Source organism: Aspergillus caelatus (genome assembly GCF_009193585.1).
Source record: "Aspergillus caelatus strain CBS 763.97 unplaced genomic scaffold BDV27scaffold_162, whole genome shotgun sequence".
In the NCBI taxonomy this organism is placed as follows: Eukaryota; Fungi; Ascomycota; class Eurotiomycetes; order Eurotiales; family Aspergillaceae; genus Aspergillus; species Aspergillus caelatus.
This window is the reverse complement of record NW_022475425.1, coordinates 26,881-43,853: the sequence shown is the minus strand read 5'-3', so window position 1 is coordinate 43,853 and position 16,973 is coordinate 26,881. Positions and strand designations below refer to the sequence as shown.

At 48.5% G+C, this 16,973-nt stretch overlaps 7 protein-coding genes across 7 annotated transcripts; 4 read left to right on the top strand and 3 right to left on the bottom strand.

The window, feature by feature from the left end:
- The first annotated feature begins 34 nt into the window (after positions 1-34).
- BDV27DRAFT_132509 (uncharacterized protein) lies at positions 35-651 on the top strand. The gene is made up of 2 exons (XM_032067897.1): positions 35-286; positions 341-651. Exons 1-2 carry the CDS (start codon positions 163-165, stop codon positions 400-402), a joined length of 186 nt encoding a protein of 61 aa, XP_031924852.1. The 5' UTR covers positions 35-162; the 3' UTR covers positions 403-651.
- Positions 652-1,176: 525 nt separating this feature from the next.
- On the top strand, positions 1,177-4,095 carry BDV27DRAFT_147562 (ssDNA endodeoxyribonuclease RAD1; the record flags this gene model as incomplete). The annotated part of the gene is made up of 5 exons (XM_032070765.1): positions 1,177-1,315; positions 1,374-1,425; positions 1,478-1,954; positions 2,015-3,110; positions 3,169-4,095. The coding sequence occupies 5 exons, from the start codon at positions 1,177-1,179 to the stop codon at positions 4,093-4,095; spliced, it is 2,691 nt and encodes an 896-aa protein (XP_031924851.1).
- A 41-nt stretch (positions 4,096-4,136) lies between these two features.
- On the bottom strand, positions 4,137-4,602 carry BDV27DRAFT_25364 (uncharacterized protein). Its single transcript, XM_032076135.1, has one exon. The coding sequence runs from the start codon at positions 4,455-4,457 to the stop codon at positions 4,179-4,181; it is 279 nt and encodes a 92-aa protein (XP_031924850.1). The 5' UTR covers positions 4,458-4,602; the 3' UTR covers positions 4,137-4,178.
- BDV27DRAFT_132506 (translation initiation complex factor eIF1A) lies at positions 4,194-5,529 on the bottom strand. The gene is made up of 2 exons (XM_032067896.1): positions 5,392-5,529; positions 4,194-5,176 (listed from the first exon to the last, which is right to left on the bottom strand). The coding sequence occupies exons 1-2, from the start codon at positions 5,410-5,412 to the stop codon at positions 4,748-4,750; spliced, it is 450 nt and encodes a 149-aa protein (XP_031924849.1). The 5' UTR covers positions 5,413-5,529; the 3' UTR covers positions 4,194-4,747.
- Positions 5,530-6,797: 1,268 nt separating this feature from the next.
- BDV27DRAFT_25359 (putative chitin biosynthesis protein (Chs5)) lies at positions 6,798-8,651 on the top strand. Its single transcript, XM_032076134.1, has 2 exons — positions 6,798-7,029; positions 7,190-8,651. The coding sequence occupies exons 1-2, from the start codon at positions 6,958-6,960 to the stop codon at positions 8,390-8,392; spliced, it is 1,275 nt and encodes a 424-aa protein (XP_031924848.1). The 5' UTR covers positions 6,798-6,957; the 3' UTR covers positions 8,393-8,651.
- Positions 8,652-8,976: 325 nt separating this feature from the next.
- BDV27DRAFT_147559 (putative aspartate transaminase) lies at positions 8,977-10,362 on the bottom strand (the record flags this gene model as incomplete). Its single annotated transcript, XM_032070764.1, has 3 exons — positions 8,977-9,041; positions 9,107-9,212; positions 9,283-10,362. 3 exons carry the CDS (start codon positions 10,360-10,362, stop codon positions 8,977-8,979), a joined length of 1,251 nt encoding a protein of 416 aa, XP_031924847.1.
- Positions 10,363-12,455: 2,093 nt separating this feature from the next.
- On the top strand, positions 12,456-16,963 carry BDV27DRAFT_147558 (L-Aspartase-like protein; the record flags this gene model as incomplete). The annotated part of the gene is made up of 10 exons (XM_032070763.1): positions 12,456-12,483; positions 13,445-13,629; positions 13,760-13,804; positions 13,864-13,901; positions 13,982-14,117; positions 14,290-15,179; positions 15,231-15,375; positions 15,528-15,531; positions 16,363-16,802; positions 16,874-16,963. The coding sequence occupies 10 exons, from the start codon at positions 12,456-12,458 to the stop codon at positions 16,961-16,963; spliced, it is 2,001 nt and encodes a 666-aa protein (XP_031924846.1).
- Positions 16,964-16,973: the final 10 nt, after the last annotated feature.

The following is a 16,973-nucleotide window of genomic DNA, read 5'->3' as shown; positions in this document are numbered from 1 at the left end:
CTTCAAAACTACTACTACTACTACTATTTAAATCGTAACTAAACACAACTCTGCACCATCATCAGACAAATTAATCATAGAACTTCTTCTTACCTGGCTACTTATTACACCCTGCTTTGCAACAGAAGTTTATTCACTAGGTTACTTACACTCCACTCCAAGATGCCGGTCATTCCTTCGGACACCACCAATTTGCCATCAACAGCCAGCAATAGCTCCAACCAGAATGAACCGCAGAAGGCCACTGCTCAGGACCATCTTTCTAAAGGACCACAAATTCCAGATAGTAAGTACTGTGATATCTTTTGTACATTCTTAGCAGATTAACTGAAACCTGCAGATATGCCACCCAAAGCTTCCCGGGAAGAAATCGAAGCACGCAAGAAAGAGCTGAACAAATGAACCAGAGCTCTAACGGATGACCACGATGGGACTTTCATTATCATGAATCATGATGTGTAGCGGAAATGTTTTGTAGGACTGTCACTAGTCTGGTTGATTCTGTACAATGATACAGGAAGCAATTTCATATGTATTATTTATCAGACTCAAAGATTGTCGTAGTAGTCGTACATAGAATAAACGACATCGGCTCTTGACGATACCAATTATTATTATCCTCCAGCACGGAATAGAACTACATTCATTGACCAGCATACCAGTAATGCGATGAAGTACATACTTGATTTTATTCAGACGCTTAATTACATCATAGACACGTGACTTCGTGTTCACTTTGCTCCTAATTGCGCGACAAGTGCATGTCTTCGTCGCGTTAAGAGGCTCCTCATGCCGCCGGAACGTACAAATGTCCCGGTGAAGCTGTCCTTGCCTTTAGTAAGTACCCTCATTTATTACACTTGTACACCGCAAGTCGCTTTGGTATCACTGACAGCATCAAACCCAGCAATATCAGCAGGACATCTTCACCGAACTGCGCACCGAGGATGAATTGGTCATCCTTGCCCGGGGCCTTGGGCTATTACGCTTAGTGACTAATCTCTTACATTTCTATGATGCTGCAGGGAATAATCTAGTCTTGGTAGTCGGTGCTGATGATCGAGAGAATGAATGGATCGGCGAAGGTATGTGAAAGGACCCCCCAGCTTATCCAAAGGGCCTCAATTAGGATATACCGACGCTAATAGCCAGACAGCATTGGCAGAACACTATGCCATGAGCAAAACCCCCTTCGCCAGAGGCCTCAAGGTGGTCAACACCGAGAGAGCCTCTGTTTCCATGAGGGAGAGAATATATGCTGAAGGCGGTATCCTGAGTGTGACATCCAGGATACTGGTTGTAGATCTACTATCAAGTATGTTTACGGAGTAGTTTTATATGTGGTAGTAAATGCCTGACATTGGCTTCTACAGAGCTCCTTGATCCTGAAAAGATTACGGGAATGGTTGTGCTGCATGCTGACAAGTAAGGAGCCCTACTTTTGACTTGCCGTAACTATTTATTAATCGCCTTCCAGGATTCTGGCCACTTCAACGGAAGCTTTCATCATTCGAATATTCCGACAAATCAACAAAAGTGGGTTCCTGAAGGCATTTTCCGACGCCCCTGAACCATTCACAACGGGATTCGCACCCTTAGCCAATTCTATGCGCAATCTTTTCCTTCGCAAAGCCTCGTTATGGCCGCGATTTCATGTTACTGTTGCCGAGTCCCTCGAAGGCCACAGAAAAGCTGAGGTCATCGAGCTTGAGGTTCCGATGAGCGACAAGATGCGTGAAATGCAGAATGCAGTCCTTGAATGTGTGGAAATATGCATCGGAGAACTGAAGAAAGCCAACACTGGCCTGGACATGGCAGACTGGACTTTGGACAGTGCTCTGCATAGGAGCTTTGACATCATGATCAGACGGCAGTTAGACCCCATATGGCATCGGGTTACGTTCAGGACCAGGCAGATTGTTAGCGACTTGAGCGATCTCAGGGCGATTCTCCAGTAAGTTCAGTGACGACCCCTCATCAGCTAAGCATCGTATAGCCTCTAACTTAACACTAGTGCGTTGCTGACGTACGATTCTGTATCATTCGTGAAATATCTGGATACTATCGTAACTGCGCATTCTCCTCCTCCTGGGTCCACAAGGCATAACTATTCACCATGGCTGTTCCTTGATGCAGCTCACGTTCTGTTCCAGACTGCTAAGTCTAGGGCATATCAAGGAAAGATAGGCAATGACGTGGCTCGCTCATCAATGAATTCGTTCCCTACTACTCTTCAACCCGTCTTGGAAGAACAACCTAAGTGGGAAGTCCTGGCAGAAGTGCTGGAGGAGATAGAAAATGATGCATATCTCAACCCAGTCAATGTGGACGAGTCAAACAGCACAGTATTGATCATGTGTACTGACCAACGAACTTGCCGACAGCTTCGGGAGTATTTGGGGACAATGCATGCCCATATCAATGACGAGAATGAAGACGACAAAGACATTGGTGACATCACTAGAAAGGGCTCTGCACAGGTCATGATGCGTAGGAGACTGCGGGACTACCTCAATTGGAAGACATCTCTGTCTAATGTGACAAAAAATTTAACTTCGAAACCAACAAATGACGAGTCTCAGGCTAGGAAAAGCCAAGACTCGCCTGGATCATCCGCTCAACAAGGGCGAGCTCCTCCAAACAAACGACGCCGAGTCCGTGGCGGAGGTGCTGTTTCATCTGCCTCTGGCCGTGTACCGAATAGCAGTGTACAGACAGATGTTGAATTGCCTGGCCAAGTCTCGAACTTACTGGAAGAGATCCAACCCACGGAAGTCGAGGAGGTCCTGAAGGAGGAGATCATTTTTGACGATCTGGAGGATATGGAAGATTTCTATGAGCTATACGATATGGATGATCTAACCATGATACACCCCTACGACGGTGACATGGACGAGCACATATTGGAAGAAGTGCGGCCGAGGTACATCATTATGTATGAACCCGATTCGGCGTTCATCCGACGAGTGGAAGTCTATCGCAGCTCTCATGTTGGGCGGAACGTACGAGTGTACTTTATGTACTATGGAGGATCTGTCGAAGAGCAGCGGTACCTTAGCGCAGTCCGACGCGAGAAAGACTCATTCACAAAACTCATTAAAGAGAAAGGCGTAAGATGTTCACTTGCAACTACTTCTGTGAAACTATCTACTAACATGATACACACAGAACATGGCTGTCACTCTCACACACGACAAGGGTTTTGAAGACCCTCAAGAGCAATTCCTGCGCACTGTCAACACACGTATTGCTGGAGGTGGGCGGCTAGCTGCAACAGCATCACCACCTCGAGTCGTGGTGGACGTACGAGAATTTAGAAGTGCTCTTCCATCTCTGCTACACGGTAATAACATGATCATTGTCCCATGCCAGCTGACAGTGGGCGACTATATCCTTACCCCGGATATCTGTGTTGAACGCAAATCGATTCGTGACTTGATCACTTCCCTCAAGAATGGCCGTCTCTACAACCAAGCAGAGACGATGCTTCAGCATTACAAGAACCCACTTCTTCTGATTGAATTTGACCAGAACAAGTCGTTTACCTTCGATGCATTCGCATCCGCAACAACACCAGGAACGACTTTCCTAACAGATTATGGTTTCTCTTCTTCCGGAACTGCGACCACGACCTTGTCTGCCAGCAATTCGCTCGTTAACCCCTCTAGCCCGAAGTCCGCTCAACATCTTCTCGTCCTTCTCACCCTCGCATTCCCTCGCTTAAAGGTTATTTGGTCATCCTCTCCTTACCAGACTGCGGAGATCTTCGCGGAACTCAAGAAGAACAACCCGGAGCCAGATCCTATCCGAGCAGTTCAGATCGGGCTAGACATGGACATTGCAGCTGGCTCCGACTCTGGTAATGTCATGGCTGCAGCTGGTATTGAGCACCGTACCTTCAATCTCCTTCCTCAGGATATGCTCCGAGCCGTTCCGGGCGTGACACCGAGTGTCCTCGAACGGCTTATTCTTGAGACGGGCAATATCTCGGAGATCGCTAATATGGGTGTTGAGCAATTGGACCCTCTTGTGGGAACAGAAGCCGCACGCAAGATCGTCAACTTCTTCCAGAAGAGTGTGTTCGATGAAAGCTAACCTGCATCTACTTTCTACTAGCTTGCGAGTCCAGCTACTGAAGAGCTAGTCGATGGGCTACATATAGTGTTTATAGATAGGACTTAAAAGGCATAACCTGTGTATGTCCAGACTTTTTTGTATTCTCGTAACCTTGTCATGAATCTATCATCCAAGTTTTGAATTAAAAGGAACGAAGTAGCAAAAGGGAACAGACAAAAGAATTGCCAACACGAAACACGCTGAGTACAGTCGGTCTCTTTTGATATGCGTCGCAACCAATTCTCTGCGGAAATCCGAGGTTGTCCCTCATAATAAATATGACCTTTGGCCAAAAAGCCAATCAAGTTTATCATGTAGAACTCCAAGAATTTCCTACCCATGATTCATACCCTGACTTTTGGAAGGAGCACTGGGGCAGTGGTAGGTCCCCAAGCGAAGCGGGAAGGCAGCAGCCCCTAGTCCTTTCTGGTCTCCTTCCCAGGAAACAGATGGCATAATGATAAAACCAACCGTCAGGCTCCTGCCTGACGCAAGAAAGACCCTTCACAGAAGGAAGCCTGTCGGGTTTCCTAGGAAGGAAATAGCTTGGCTTTGAGAAAGAGAAAAAAGGGGCCGGCGAACAGGATCCCCAGTAGCTCTCGCAGGGCTGAATCCAAAGGGATGAGGGTTTTTAGAGCTCGTCGACATCGATCTCCTTCTCGTCTTCGCTCTCGCGGTCCTCGTCGAACTCGACGTTGTCCTCGAAGCCTTCGTGGCCGTAGGTATCGGTCTCGTTAATCTTGGCGTGTTCGGGCAGCTCGCCGTAGGCCTTAAGACTTCTGGCCTCATCGGCGGTGTACTTCATGATAACGTCGCCCTTTTCGTCCTGATAATCACGGAGAGAGAGAAGGATGATATCACCCTGGTTGATCCAGACCTTCTTCCTGAGCTTGCCACGGATGTGCGCCAGACGCTTCTCGCCGTCGAAGCACAGCGCCTCGAGACGGCCGTTACCAAGCATCTTCACAACCTGGGCATACTCCTGGCCTTCTTCCTTGAACACGAGTTCACGCTTCTCGTTGTCGTTCTCGTTCTTTCCACGACGACGGTTCTTACCGCCCTGTACAGATACTGTTAGCCTGTGCTCTGTGTAAACATTCCATTGCAAGCGCTTCCTAAATCCCAAGGCAACTTATAGAGCCAAAAGCCACCTCCCAGGTACAAGGGGTGGCGATTTGGGAGTTGTTATGGCACCGAGTAAAGCACACACGGGAGAAGCAGAAAAAAGTCTAACAAGGCGGGGGCGACTTGTGTCAAAAAAAATCCTGTTCTTACCTTTCCCTTATTCTTGGGCATGACGGAAATTCGCTAACCGCGATAACTTTCCACTCGATGCAATATCAGATGGACTGATATGAAAAAGGGGAAATGATATGTGTCCCAAAGGACCAAGAGTTGTGAAAGTGGGGGAAGTGTCGAGTAGGCGGGAAGTAATTTCGACGCTTTTCTGAATATATAATCGGTGGGGGGCCGGTGGCGTGGCGGCCTGAGTCATGCCTAAGGCCGGCTACAGGGGTTGACCAATAAAAGCTGGTTACTGTTACCGCCTCTAATGTTTCTTTCGGCAGAAAAATAAATGGAAATCGTCCGATTTGGGTCGAAATTGATGAATCCAGTTCCATGAAGAAAGAACCTACGTCTTTTTTGCGTCTTTCCTCTTTGATATTTTATTTCTTGAAAGGTTTCTGACGCATATACCTGCGCGCTCCCTCCTATTACCGCTAGAAGTGCTGGTTTTGTCTAGCTAAACAATGAAGGGAAGGTGACACCGTCTAGTGCCAGTGCCCTAGATCCCAGTTTCATCTTTCTTAGCCACAAGAGCAAGGCTCGTTCTTGACTACTTGGTCACCTTAGACATGAAGTTCCTCGCATCAACAAAGCAGTTTACTCTGCGGTATGTTCCAAAACATGTCATATCTCCTATCGCTTCCCGGTACCTAGCTTCTCCGATCAATCCTATCCGGTTCAAAATTCAACATTTATACGCCACCCGTGATCGGACTACATTATGGTGGAGAGTATCCTTACAACATCTGCAGCAGCAAAGGCGAGTGGTCCGGTCTTGGTGTGCACGGAGGGTTCGGATAGCATTTCAGCGTGCGTTGAAAGAGCGCGGCTTTGATACTGAGGGCAGAAGGATAAGACCAAGTTCTGATGAAAGTACCGCGCTATCAGAAGGAAATTGTGATAATTTGGTAGGATCTGTCGACATCCTGGTCCGCCCGCAGTGTGTCCAAGAAGATTATGCTACGGTCCAGGCGGATATGAACTCTCTCGTCGATTCCTTGATACAGAACAGGAACAAGGGAGATCACCCAAAATTGCTGCGAAATGAGGGCGTCAAAGTGTCAATTAAGAATTCTCAAAGAAACAATAGTGCTAATAATTAATCTAATGAGTGTATATATATATCGTGGTCGTGTAACGTGGTTGGTTGTTCAACTGTATCTGATCCGTATCTCCAAGCACTTTGAGGAACAATAATTGCTTCAGATGTGGTGGCGCAAGTTCATCATTTGCGGGCAATTTTGAATATATTGACAGTTAGTTATAAACCTTGATTGAAGAAACAAGAATACTAGTGGAGGACATTCCCCATAAGTATGTACATAAGGACAAGGAACTCGGAGATATAACGCGTGGCACTGCCTCCTTGGCACATTCGCTAACTTGCCGATCTTCTCGGGGCCTGGAAGCAAGAAGACAACAACGGACTAGAGCAGTTGTAGCACTACGTACCCTCCCAAGATATCAATCAACCAACCTTTTCGCGTTGTCAAACCTTACCTTTCTTTTATGCGCCATCAATAATCGATTAACTCCTTTTTCTTATCCTCCAACATGCTGGTCTCCTTGACAGTTGGCAAGGTAGACGCTGGAGTCGCCGTCCTCTTGACACAGGATAACCGACTGGTCAGTTCGTCCCCTCTTCTAAGTGCAATTGATGCAACTGTTTCACCCCTTCAAGACCTCGCGATCCCTGACTTATCCCTTCAAACATGAAACAACGTCACTGTATCCGCGGCAGTTCTAATCTCTGTCCACTTCGCAAGTGCTAACCCTACAATTACAGATCGAGTTTCCCTCCGTTCTCCTCCCTAACAACATCACATCCGGCAGCATCGTCGACATTACCGTAGCGCGCAATCACTCCGCCGAAGAAGCCAGTGCCACCGGATTCCAAAGTCTCCAGAAACGCATCCTCAACACTTACGGTGTCAAAACTCCTGCCCCGCCGGTCCTGCGACTCCGCAACGCAACCCAGACTTCGCTAGTACTGGAGTGGGATCCGATCGACCTGGCCACAGCATCTCTGAAATCCCTCTCACTCTATCGCAATGGCTCCAAAGCCGGATCCATCCCGCGACCCCTCGAGACACGCTCCACCAAGATCAGCGGACTGGCAATCCACACCGAGTACACCTTCCACTTAGTCCTGCGCACAACCGCTGGCACATATCAGTCGGAGAAGCTGACATGTCGGACGCACAAGATGACCGATCTATCCGGTATCACGGTCACGGCGGGCGTTCTCCCGGAACAGCAGAAGGAGGCACTTGGTGCTGCGCTGGATCGCGTCGGTGGCAAGCTGATTGATACGGTCCGCATTGATACGACTCACTTCGTGTGCACGGAGGGAAGAGGCCCGCTGTGGGAGAAGGCGGTTGAGATGAATATTCCCGTCGTGACGCCGGAATGGGTGGATGCCTGTGAGGCTGAGGGCACTATCGTGAGTGTCCGTGGCTACTATCTGAATGCCGACCCCAAGGCCAGACAGCTGGGTCCTATTCATGCGTCAACGCAACATCAGCGTACCATGTCTACCATGACTGCCAACACACAGAATCATATCCAATCCCAGTCTCAGTCGAGACTGAGCCTCCAGCCTCAGCCGATGCGAGAGAGACAGGAGTCTGTCGCTGAGCCGCCAATTACTCCGTTCCCCGGGGCCGGCATGAGCGGTCAACCGAAGGCTGAGGACTCGGAAGGACCTTCGGATGATGAAGATGAACAACCTCCTCCGCCTCCTCCCAAGGATGAGAGCGACGCTGCAGAGTCCCCGGAGCCGACTCCTAACGGTCATGCCGAGCAAAATGGGGAGGCAGATGCCGCGGAAACAGCAGGCTCATCAGAGAAAGAGGACAAAGCTGATAATGAGAAGGAAGAAGATGTACCAGAGAAGGCAGAGGAAACAAAAGAAGAGTCATCAGGTGATGAAGTGAAGAAGGGCAAGGGGAAAGAAGGCGAAGGGGATTTTAATGAAGTCCCTCTTTAATGGGTCCATGTGAGCGTTTTCCTTATGACTCTTTCCTCTGTTTACTTTTCTTTTTCCTTTTCTTCTTCTTCTTATCCTGTTTAAGACTTTGAATTCATCGAAGCCTGTAATTGTATAGCCAGTATGCTAGTAGATGAGTCTCTCGCGGCACGACGTTTCCTAATGTATGCCTTTCTTATGCTTTTCATATCTTACTCTTTTTGCGCTCTTGTGTCATGTTTGTATTATAGAGGTAGCTTCTAATGCTGCATGATTTATCTGATATCATAAAGTTCTCCATCTTATATAGTAGGGATTCTATAATGATCACATCATAAACTTCCATAATCATTCGAAATGTCATACAAATCTATCCAAGATGTACATCTATCTCGTCACGCACACTCCAGTACACGTACATCACACTATCTGACAATGTCCCCTGACATGGAAGGACCTCTCCCGACCTTCACCTAAAATGCAAGAAAAGGTTGCCAACTATTGCGCCGATATGCTTTGAATCTTCATATGTACTGAGCGTTGCTTTTTTTTTTTTTTTTTTTGACTTCGTTCCTCGTTGTAATCATCAGCATAATAACCCATGCTTAGTTGACGTTGCGGACAACGTCGTTGATAGCCTGAGCTACGTATGTGACGTTCTTCTCGCTCACTGTGTGGGAAAGATTTATTAGTACGGACACTTTTCTTGTGCAGCCGATGGAAGAAATGACTTACGGCCGCTGATGGAGGCTCTGCCAGATTTGAGAAGGTAGATGTGATACTTGTCCTTCAAGGCGTAGACTTGAGAGGGGGTGAGACCGGTGTAGGAGAACATTCCGTTCTGGGAGGAGAGAAGGTTAGTCTTAGCTCGGAATGGTGTCAGACGTGGTGATGGGTGGTTTTGTAATTACCTGTTCAACGATGTGTCTCCATGTTCCGGGGGTCTCAAGTTTGATGAGCTCATTGTACAATGCCTGTCTCATGGTTCTGATACGAGAGCTCATGACCTTCAGATCTTCATGCCACTGAGCAGTGAGCTCCTCATCAGTCAGGACCTTCTTAACGATGCTGCATCCACCGGTGGGACCCATGGAGTACTCTCCACGGATGAAGTGACAGAGGTTGTTGACGACGATGTCGCGGAGGTTTTGGGCACCGTCATTCAGGACGTAGTGGAATGCACCGACACGCTGGCCATAGAGACCGAAGTTCTTCGAGAAGCTCTGAGCAACGCACATTTCCATCTGAGGCTTCTCGTTGAGGAAGTAGCGGACAGCCCAGGCGTCCTCGTCGGCCGAACCAGAAGCGAACCCCTGGTACGCGGAGTCGAAGAAGGGGAAGAGCTTCTTGCGCTCGCACAAGTCGGCAATAGCCTTCCATTGCTCCTTGTTGGGGTCGAGACCGGTAGGGTTATGAGCGCAGGCATGGAGGAGGATGACGTCTCCTTGCTGGGCCTCAGCTTCGAGGGTAGACATCATGCCTTCAAAGTCGAAGGAGCGAGTGGCAGCCTTGTAGTACGGGTAGGTCTTCCGGGGGACGCCAGCGAGCTCCCAGATGGTCAGATGGTTGGCCCAGGATGGGTTGGAGAGCCAGACATTCTTGGGCTTCATGAGGTGTGAGAGGAAGAGAGCACCAAGGTGGTTGGCGCCGGTACCTGCGACGGCCTGGACAGAGCCAATGCGGCCCTTGGTCGACTTAACCTTGTCGGAGGTGTCTTTCGCATCGAAGCCGAACATCAGGTCTCGAGCCAGCTCGAGGAAGGGGATGTCGCCTTCGATAGCGGTGTATTCGTGTCTGAATAGGTTGTCCTCGGCCAGTAGGCGCTTCTCTGCCTCACGAACGACGGGCAGCGGCCATGGCTTGCCATCATCTGTACGGTAGACACCCACACCGAGACTGACTTTTTTCGGGTAGTCGTCGTTGGCGTAGGCGCGGTTCAATGCGAAGATCTCATCTGCCGGCACCGGGGCCAAAGTGCTTAGAACAGTCATGTTGTTATGACGTTATATAGTAGTCTCACGGAAGTTCGCTCGATTGATTTCTCCCTGGGGAGCGTTGCGATTGCGGAAGAGGGGGGTCACAAAACGAAAAGAATGGAGAAGCTGCTGCTTAGATATAGAAGACGAGGTCACTGAAGACTTGTCTATACTGCCAAAATAAGTAATTAGATTACAGAATTGGTTTTCTGCATGACTCAATGGCTAGTGTGATATATATTAGTAGTGGCATTGGCCCGATATCGCCGGCCTAGTTATCCGCTAACATTTAATATTGCCTCTTTTTTCTTTCCTTTTTTTTTAGTCTCATTATTTGCCGTCGCAGGCGGGCGACAATACCCGACGGCAAAACGCGCTTAGCGGTGGATAGTTTCTGAATTGTGGGCCGTTCCATGGGGATAGAGTAGGAAAACGCTCCCTGACTGGTCGAGGGCGATCTATTCTTTTGGTAGATACGTTCCATGATGATGGTGCTGAGATCACACGCATCTTTGGAAGGGTTGGATGTAGAGGAGCATATGACCTTGGACGAGAGTATTTTCTTGTCCTAGGGGTGAATGAAGGGAGATGACACCTGTCGGATAGTGGTAGATCCTCCATATCAAGGCTCGCCACGGATATTTCAAATAGAAGACCTGGGGATGTTCGTAACTCTAAAGGACAATTAGGTCACGAAATCCCACAATGCAGGCGCAGCCAGCTACGTGTTAGTTCATAGTTTCTTTTTCTTTCATGCTTTTTGTGTCGCATTCTCCTTCTCCTTCCCCAGAGTGCCTTTGGGGCGCCTTGGCATCGGTGAAGGTAGAGGTATCTGTCGACACACATTTGGCTAACTAGCGATATGCAACATTTTCCGTCATGGTGTAAACTGTAGAATAGTATTGCTATTGATGCGGTGAACCATCTGGGACTCGATAATGACACCCGAGGGTTATTGAACTCTCGATAGGTTGTTGCTATATATATTCGTGGAATGTCTGACCGGGAGAAATTAATTAGTCGATTAAGTATCGTGAGATAAAGATAGTAATATATCAACAGAACCAGACATAATGCAACTGTCCAAAGGAAAACACATATTCCACTTACTTAACAGTACTCCGTACCCCACTCCCATTAGGGTGACTATATCGTAGATGTGACAAGGCCACCCAAATTCAACAGATATGTTGACAGTGCGGAACTTGGTACGGTTGAATGAATGAATGGCGGCCTGTAGGGTGCTGACTGTAGTCTCTAGGTTAGACTAAATGACAGTCTCTTCCGATTCGAGGTTATGTCGGCTGATAACAGGGAGGGATGCGATTTTTACGGAGTAAGCGAAGTTACTCCGATGTATGTATGCATTATAGGTGCCTCAGTGCGTGTTCAATTGGACCCTTAAACTCAACAATTATTCTCTGAGCGATGAACACAAATACATTAATTTGTAATACTCACAAATATATTATGACTGTAATCCAGCCATTGCCATCTTCACCAGAAACAACTGGAGGATCCCAAATCTACAGCTTCATTACGCCCACCAACCACCATTCATGAACTTCTTCCCCGGTTCGACCTAGTCTATGTCAAAAAGTACAACAGATACGATGTGGGCCGCCTACATAGACATGAAGTGCCGATCGAAGACTTTAGAAAGAGGCCGGCGACATATGCCGCCAGTTACGACCGTGCTACGGGCCCGGAAGTATACCACATTAGGTACTGAGCAGAAATGTTCTGTTCAAGGAGAGAGAGAGAAGGGTTCGGATCTTCGGACCGAAACAGACCGTTGATGAACAAGGTAGGCTGAAGCAGAGCGGCATATATCAATTTCTATGGAGGTGGATGAGTGTTTGGTGATCATTTGGCAGACCATAAGGTCTGCAAATGAGTTATTCATAACCTAGATGGGGACTAGGTGGCATTTGACATCAACTGTCGACTTGCACCGAGAATAGGTACCCTACCGCTAATGAAGACTGCTGGGCCGCGTTCAACTGGGTAAGCTACTTGTATACTCGCAGTTTTCAGCTACAGCGGACTAAATTTCAGTCTGAATTCGGTTTCAGAAGGTCGGTGAGTTCAACATTGACACAGGCAGGATGCCGGTCGGTAGGATCTCAGCAGGAGGTTATCTGCCAGCAGTATTGGTCCATCTTTGCCGGGATGTTACCACCCCGTTACGCTTCCAGAATTGACTATGTCTGCGTGTAATTTAAACAGTGTCTTCACCGGTGCGGGTTTGATCGGGATAACTGGCCATACGAGTCGTACCGGGAGATGGAATTCACGCCGGCACTGCCAACGGCAGGGATAGCATATCTCCACAAGTGCTTCCTAGGACTGCCCTGACCAGCAAGGTGAGAGGAGGTGTGCATGCCCATGATGTCTGGAATTTCGGTAGATCCTGAGCATGAAAGCGTTGACTGACACAGTAGAAAACTTTCCCTATGCTAGCTTCCAGCTTAAATCTCACACATCATAAATGGACCCCTCTGCGAGATGAAGGAGAAGCTGATGCTGGAAAGTTGAAGGTTGCTGGTTGTGAGTAAAATTTATGCGAATGCCTGGGGTACCCCATATTTTCCCCCATTCGGATGGCATCTTGGAAGCGGTAAAGTCGTATTATAAAAGGTGATTATTGTCATGGAGAAGAAACTTGCTGCATGATGTATATAGAGGAGGATCATGGTTTACCCGGCGAGGATGGTTACCATACCGTACGGATCGGGATCTTCGGTAGGTATTGATTTTCTGTATGTATGGTCATCGCGTTACCGGGCCGGGGGATTTCGGCAGCGGAATCGGAAAAGCAATGGAATAATTGCTGGATGCAGCAGTACCTTCGATTTTGCTTTCCTTTTCTCCTTTCTGTATTTCTTCTCCTAATATACTGATTCTTGTACTTTTACTGTTATTCTTATAGACATACATAATTTAAGGTATTTATACAACTTTGAACTTCCCAATTCAGAGCCATTGACCTATTGAGTACAAAGCTAAACGAAATCATCCTTGTCTAGCTCCGTCATGTTGACACCGTCGAACTCCCGAGCCGCGGTGCGCTCGATGGCTTCTTTGGCTCATGCAGCATCTAGAGCGTCCACCAGTTCCCCCGCAGTCGCACGCTCTGCTTTAGCCTGTGCTGCCCGGTCCCCCGCTTCTCTCGGTTGCCGTCGCGCTCTGAGCACCAATAGCCGACAACTCCAGTTCCCCCGCCTTCAGTCTTTGAACACCATCTCCGGCAAGAGAGCCTTTGGTACAACTGCAAGAATGGTAAGCATACTGGGATTTATGATGGAAGAATGCTAGTCATGGTACTCTCTGCTTAATGCTGTAGCAATGGCTTTGCTTCTAGCGGAAGAGTACGATTTTTCCAACGCACAATGCTGACGGTTCCTCTCAGGCTTCGGAAACTCGTGTTGAAACTGACGCCTTTGGCGAGATTGAGGTGAGCATATCTTCTATCTAACTGGATTGTCTCTAAGGTCTAATCGTATGTTGCGATAGGTCCCCGCCGACAAGTACTGGGGTGCCCAGACCCAGCGGTAAGAGGCCGCCTCGAGAAGCTCACCTCCGAGCTCGCCCCGGCAGGGAGATATACAGAGGCTAATCAATCTGAGAACAGTTCCCTGGGTAACTTTGACATCAACCAGCCTCAGGACCGTATGCCCGAGGGCGTTGTCAAGGCTTTCGGTATTCTGAAGGGTGCTGCTGCTACTGTGAACATGAAGTTTGGCCTTGGTACGCGTAGCTTTACCAGCGTGATGTTAAACAAGACCTTTCTAACAATTTCTGCGTGCTCTAGACCCCAAGATTGGCGAGGCTATCCAGAAGGCTGCCGCTGAGGTTGCCGAGGGCAAGCTCTTGGACCACTTCCCTCTTGTCGTTTGGCAGACTGGTTCCGGTACCCAGTCCAACATGAACTCCAACGAGGTCATCTCGAACCGTGCCATTGAGATCTTGGGCGGCAAGATGGGATCTAAGAAGCCTGTGCACCCCAACGACCACGTTAACATGTCTGCCTCCTCCAACGACTCTTTCCCTACTGCTATGCACATCGCTGCTGTTTTGGAGCTCGAGGGAGCTTTGCTGCCTTCCCTCAAGAGCCTTCGCGACGCCCTCCAGGTGAAGGTGGAGAACTTTGAGAAGATCATCAAGATCGGTCGTACGCACTTGCAGGATGCTACCCCTCTTACTCTTGGCCAGGAGTTCTCCGGCTACGTTGCCCAGCTTGATCGCAACATCGAGCGTGTTCAGAACTCTCTTCCCCACCTCCGCTATCTTGCTCAGGGTGGAACTGCTGTCGGCACTGGTCTGAACACCTTCAAGGGCTTCGATGAGGCCATTGCTGCCGAGGTCACCAAGATGACTGGCACCGAATTCAAGACCGCCCCCAACAAGTTCGAGGTCCTCGCTGCTCACGACGCGATCGTCGAGGCCTCTGGTTCCCTTAACACCCTTGCTTGCTCCCTCTTCAAGATTGCCCAGGATATCCGTTACCTCGGTTCTGGACCTCGTTGCGGTCTGGGCGAGCTGATCCTCCCCGAGAACGAGCCCGGCTCCTCTATCATGCCCGGAAAGGTCAACCCCACTCAGTGCGAGTCCCTCACCATGATCTGCTCTCAGGTTATGGGTAACCATGTCGCTGCTACCGTTGGTGGCATGAACGGCCAGTTTGAGCTTAACGTGTTCAAGCCCGTCATGATCCGCAACCTTCTGCACAGCTCGCGCATTCTTTCGGATGGCATGAAGAGCTTCGAGAAAAACCTGGTGCACGGTCTCGAGGCCAACGAGCCTAGAATCAACTCCCTGCTCCACGAGAGGTATGTATTCCCTCCGCTCTACCTGCCCAACTTAGACTAATTCCTCCCCAGTCTGATGCTTGTCACCTGCTTGAACCCCGTTATCGGTTACGACATGGCGTCCAAGGTCGCTAAGAACGCCCACAAGAAGGGTCTCACTCTGAAGCAGAGTGCCATGGAGCTTCAGGCCCTTAGCGAGGAGGACTTCGACACCCATGTTCGCCCTGAGCTGATGCTTGCTCCCAAGGAGAAGAAATAGAAGGGTGCATTTTGATACCCGAACGACGAAAAGGGGTTAGGATGGATTGGTTCAGTTTAAGATATAGCGAAATTAGCATTTTGTTTCCTTTTAGATATGTTGTGATGTAGCCTAGTGTATACAGATAAAAATGCTGATGTACGAGTTTTATTTTTAGAATTGGTGTATTTTTTGTTTTATCAGGCTGTGGCTCCGGGGTTGTCCTAGAGTTATTTTTGGAATTCCATTGGTAGCTGCGCCAACGAGATAGTGCGCCCGCTGTTGCCCTGTAGAATGCGCTGGACTGAGAAAAAAATTAGTAGCTCCCAATTACATGCATGCATTAGTAGCATATCCAGAGTGTACCGAGAGGTATAGCATAGTGGCTGTGAAAGGCGACTGTATTATCTTTTTCATTTATTTTATTTATTTATTATTTTTTTCCCCTCGCTTGTTTGGAATTTTCTTCAAACCTGTACTAACAGATTTCAATACTTCGGTATCGAGCGTCTCAGGTCCCAATTCAAATCCATGGTAAATTTTTTTTGTTTATCGATAAATACCTGTTTTGTCCCCACCTCCTGGAATTTCAGTTTGTTTTCACATCCTTCTTCCAAACATTCGTCTTTCGTTGATCTTACAGTAATTGAGTGAAGAATACTACTCTTGTGTCTCGCTCTGTCTTCTTCTTCTTCTTTCTTAATTGAATCTCTCTTTCCACTCTTTCCGACGTTGTTCTTGTTCGGTCAAGATCAATAAATCTAATCGGGACCCGACCCCACTGTGTTTCACACCGCATAGTTTCAACCCCTAAAAAGCGCAGCGGACAGTGATCGATTAGCTCCATTGATCATCCTGTCTTAAACTCGCGGCTCCCTCGTTTGACCGATCGTCATTTGAACCACTATCTACTATTAACAATGACCAACCTTACCACCACCACCACGACTCCTGCCCCTATCGCAGTCTCCATCAAACCCACCATGAACTCCCAACCCGACGATGCCCCTCTCTTCTCAACCTCTTTGATCTCCCCTGAGGTGGTCGCTGTTCTCCCAGAGGGGTACACTATCCGTCCTGTTCGCCGCTCCGACTACAAGCGGGGGTTCCTCGATGTACTCCGTGTGTTGACCACCGTCGGCGACATCACTGAGGAGCAATGGAGCCAGCGGTTTGACTGGATATCTGCCCGTAATGACGAGTATTACCTGCTTGTCATCTGCGACAACACAGACCGTGTTGTCGGTACCGGCAGTTTGATTGTCGAGCGGAAGTTCATCCACTCTCTTGGCATGGTCGGGCACATCGAAGATATTGCCGTTGATCAGTCACAGCAGGGAAAGAAGTTGGGCTTGAGGCTCATTCAGGCTTTGGACTACGTGGCTGCTAACGTCGGTTGCTACAAGGTATGCTTTAGTTGAGCCCCCCTCCCCCCCTTTTTTTTTAGAATGTTCCCGTTGCTAATCTGTTCTTATAGAGCATCCTTGATTGCTCCGAACACAACGAGGGCTTCTACCTCAAGTGTGGCTTTAAGCGTGCCGGCCTGGAAATGGCTCACTATTACTGAAATTAAGACT

Bases quoted from the DNA above. Each gene is read 5' to 3' on its own strand.
- BDV27DRAFT_25359 (XM_032076134.1), top strand. From the start codon at position 6,958: ATGCTGGTCTCCTTGACAGTTGGCAAGGTAGACGCTGGAGTCGCCGTC. The intron at 7,030-7,189 runs GTCAGTTCGTCC...CTACAATTACAG, and splicing joins TGACACAGGATAACCGACTG to ATCGAGTTTCCCTCCGTTCT.
- BDV27DRAFT_132509 (XM_032067897.1), top strand. From the start codon at position 163: ATGCCGGTCATTCCTTCGGACACCACCAATTTGCCATCAACAGCCAGC. The intron at 287-340 runs GTAAGTACTGTG...TGAAACCTGCAG, and splicing joins AGGACCACAAATTCCAGATA to ATATGCCACCCAAAGCTTCC.
- BDV27DRAFT_25364 (XM_032076135.1), bottom strand. From the start codon at position 4,457: ATGGGTAGGAAATTCTTGGAGTTCTACATGATAAACTTGATTGGCTTT.
- BDV27DRAFT_132506 (XM_032067896.1), bottom strand. From the start codon at position 5,412: ATGCCCAAGAATAAGGGAAAG. The intron at 5,177-5,391 runs GTAAGAACAGGA...GTATCTGTACAG, and splicing joins TGCCCAAGAATAAGGGAAAG to GGCGGTAAGAACCGTCGTCG.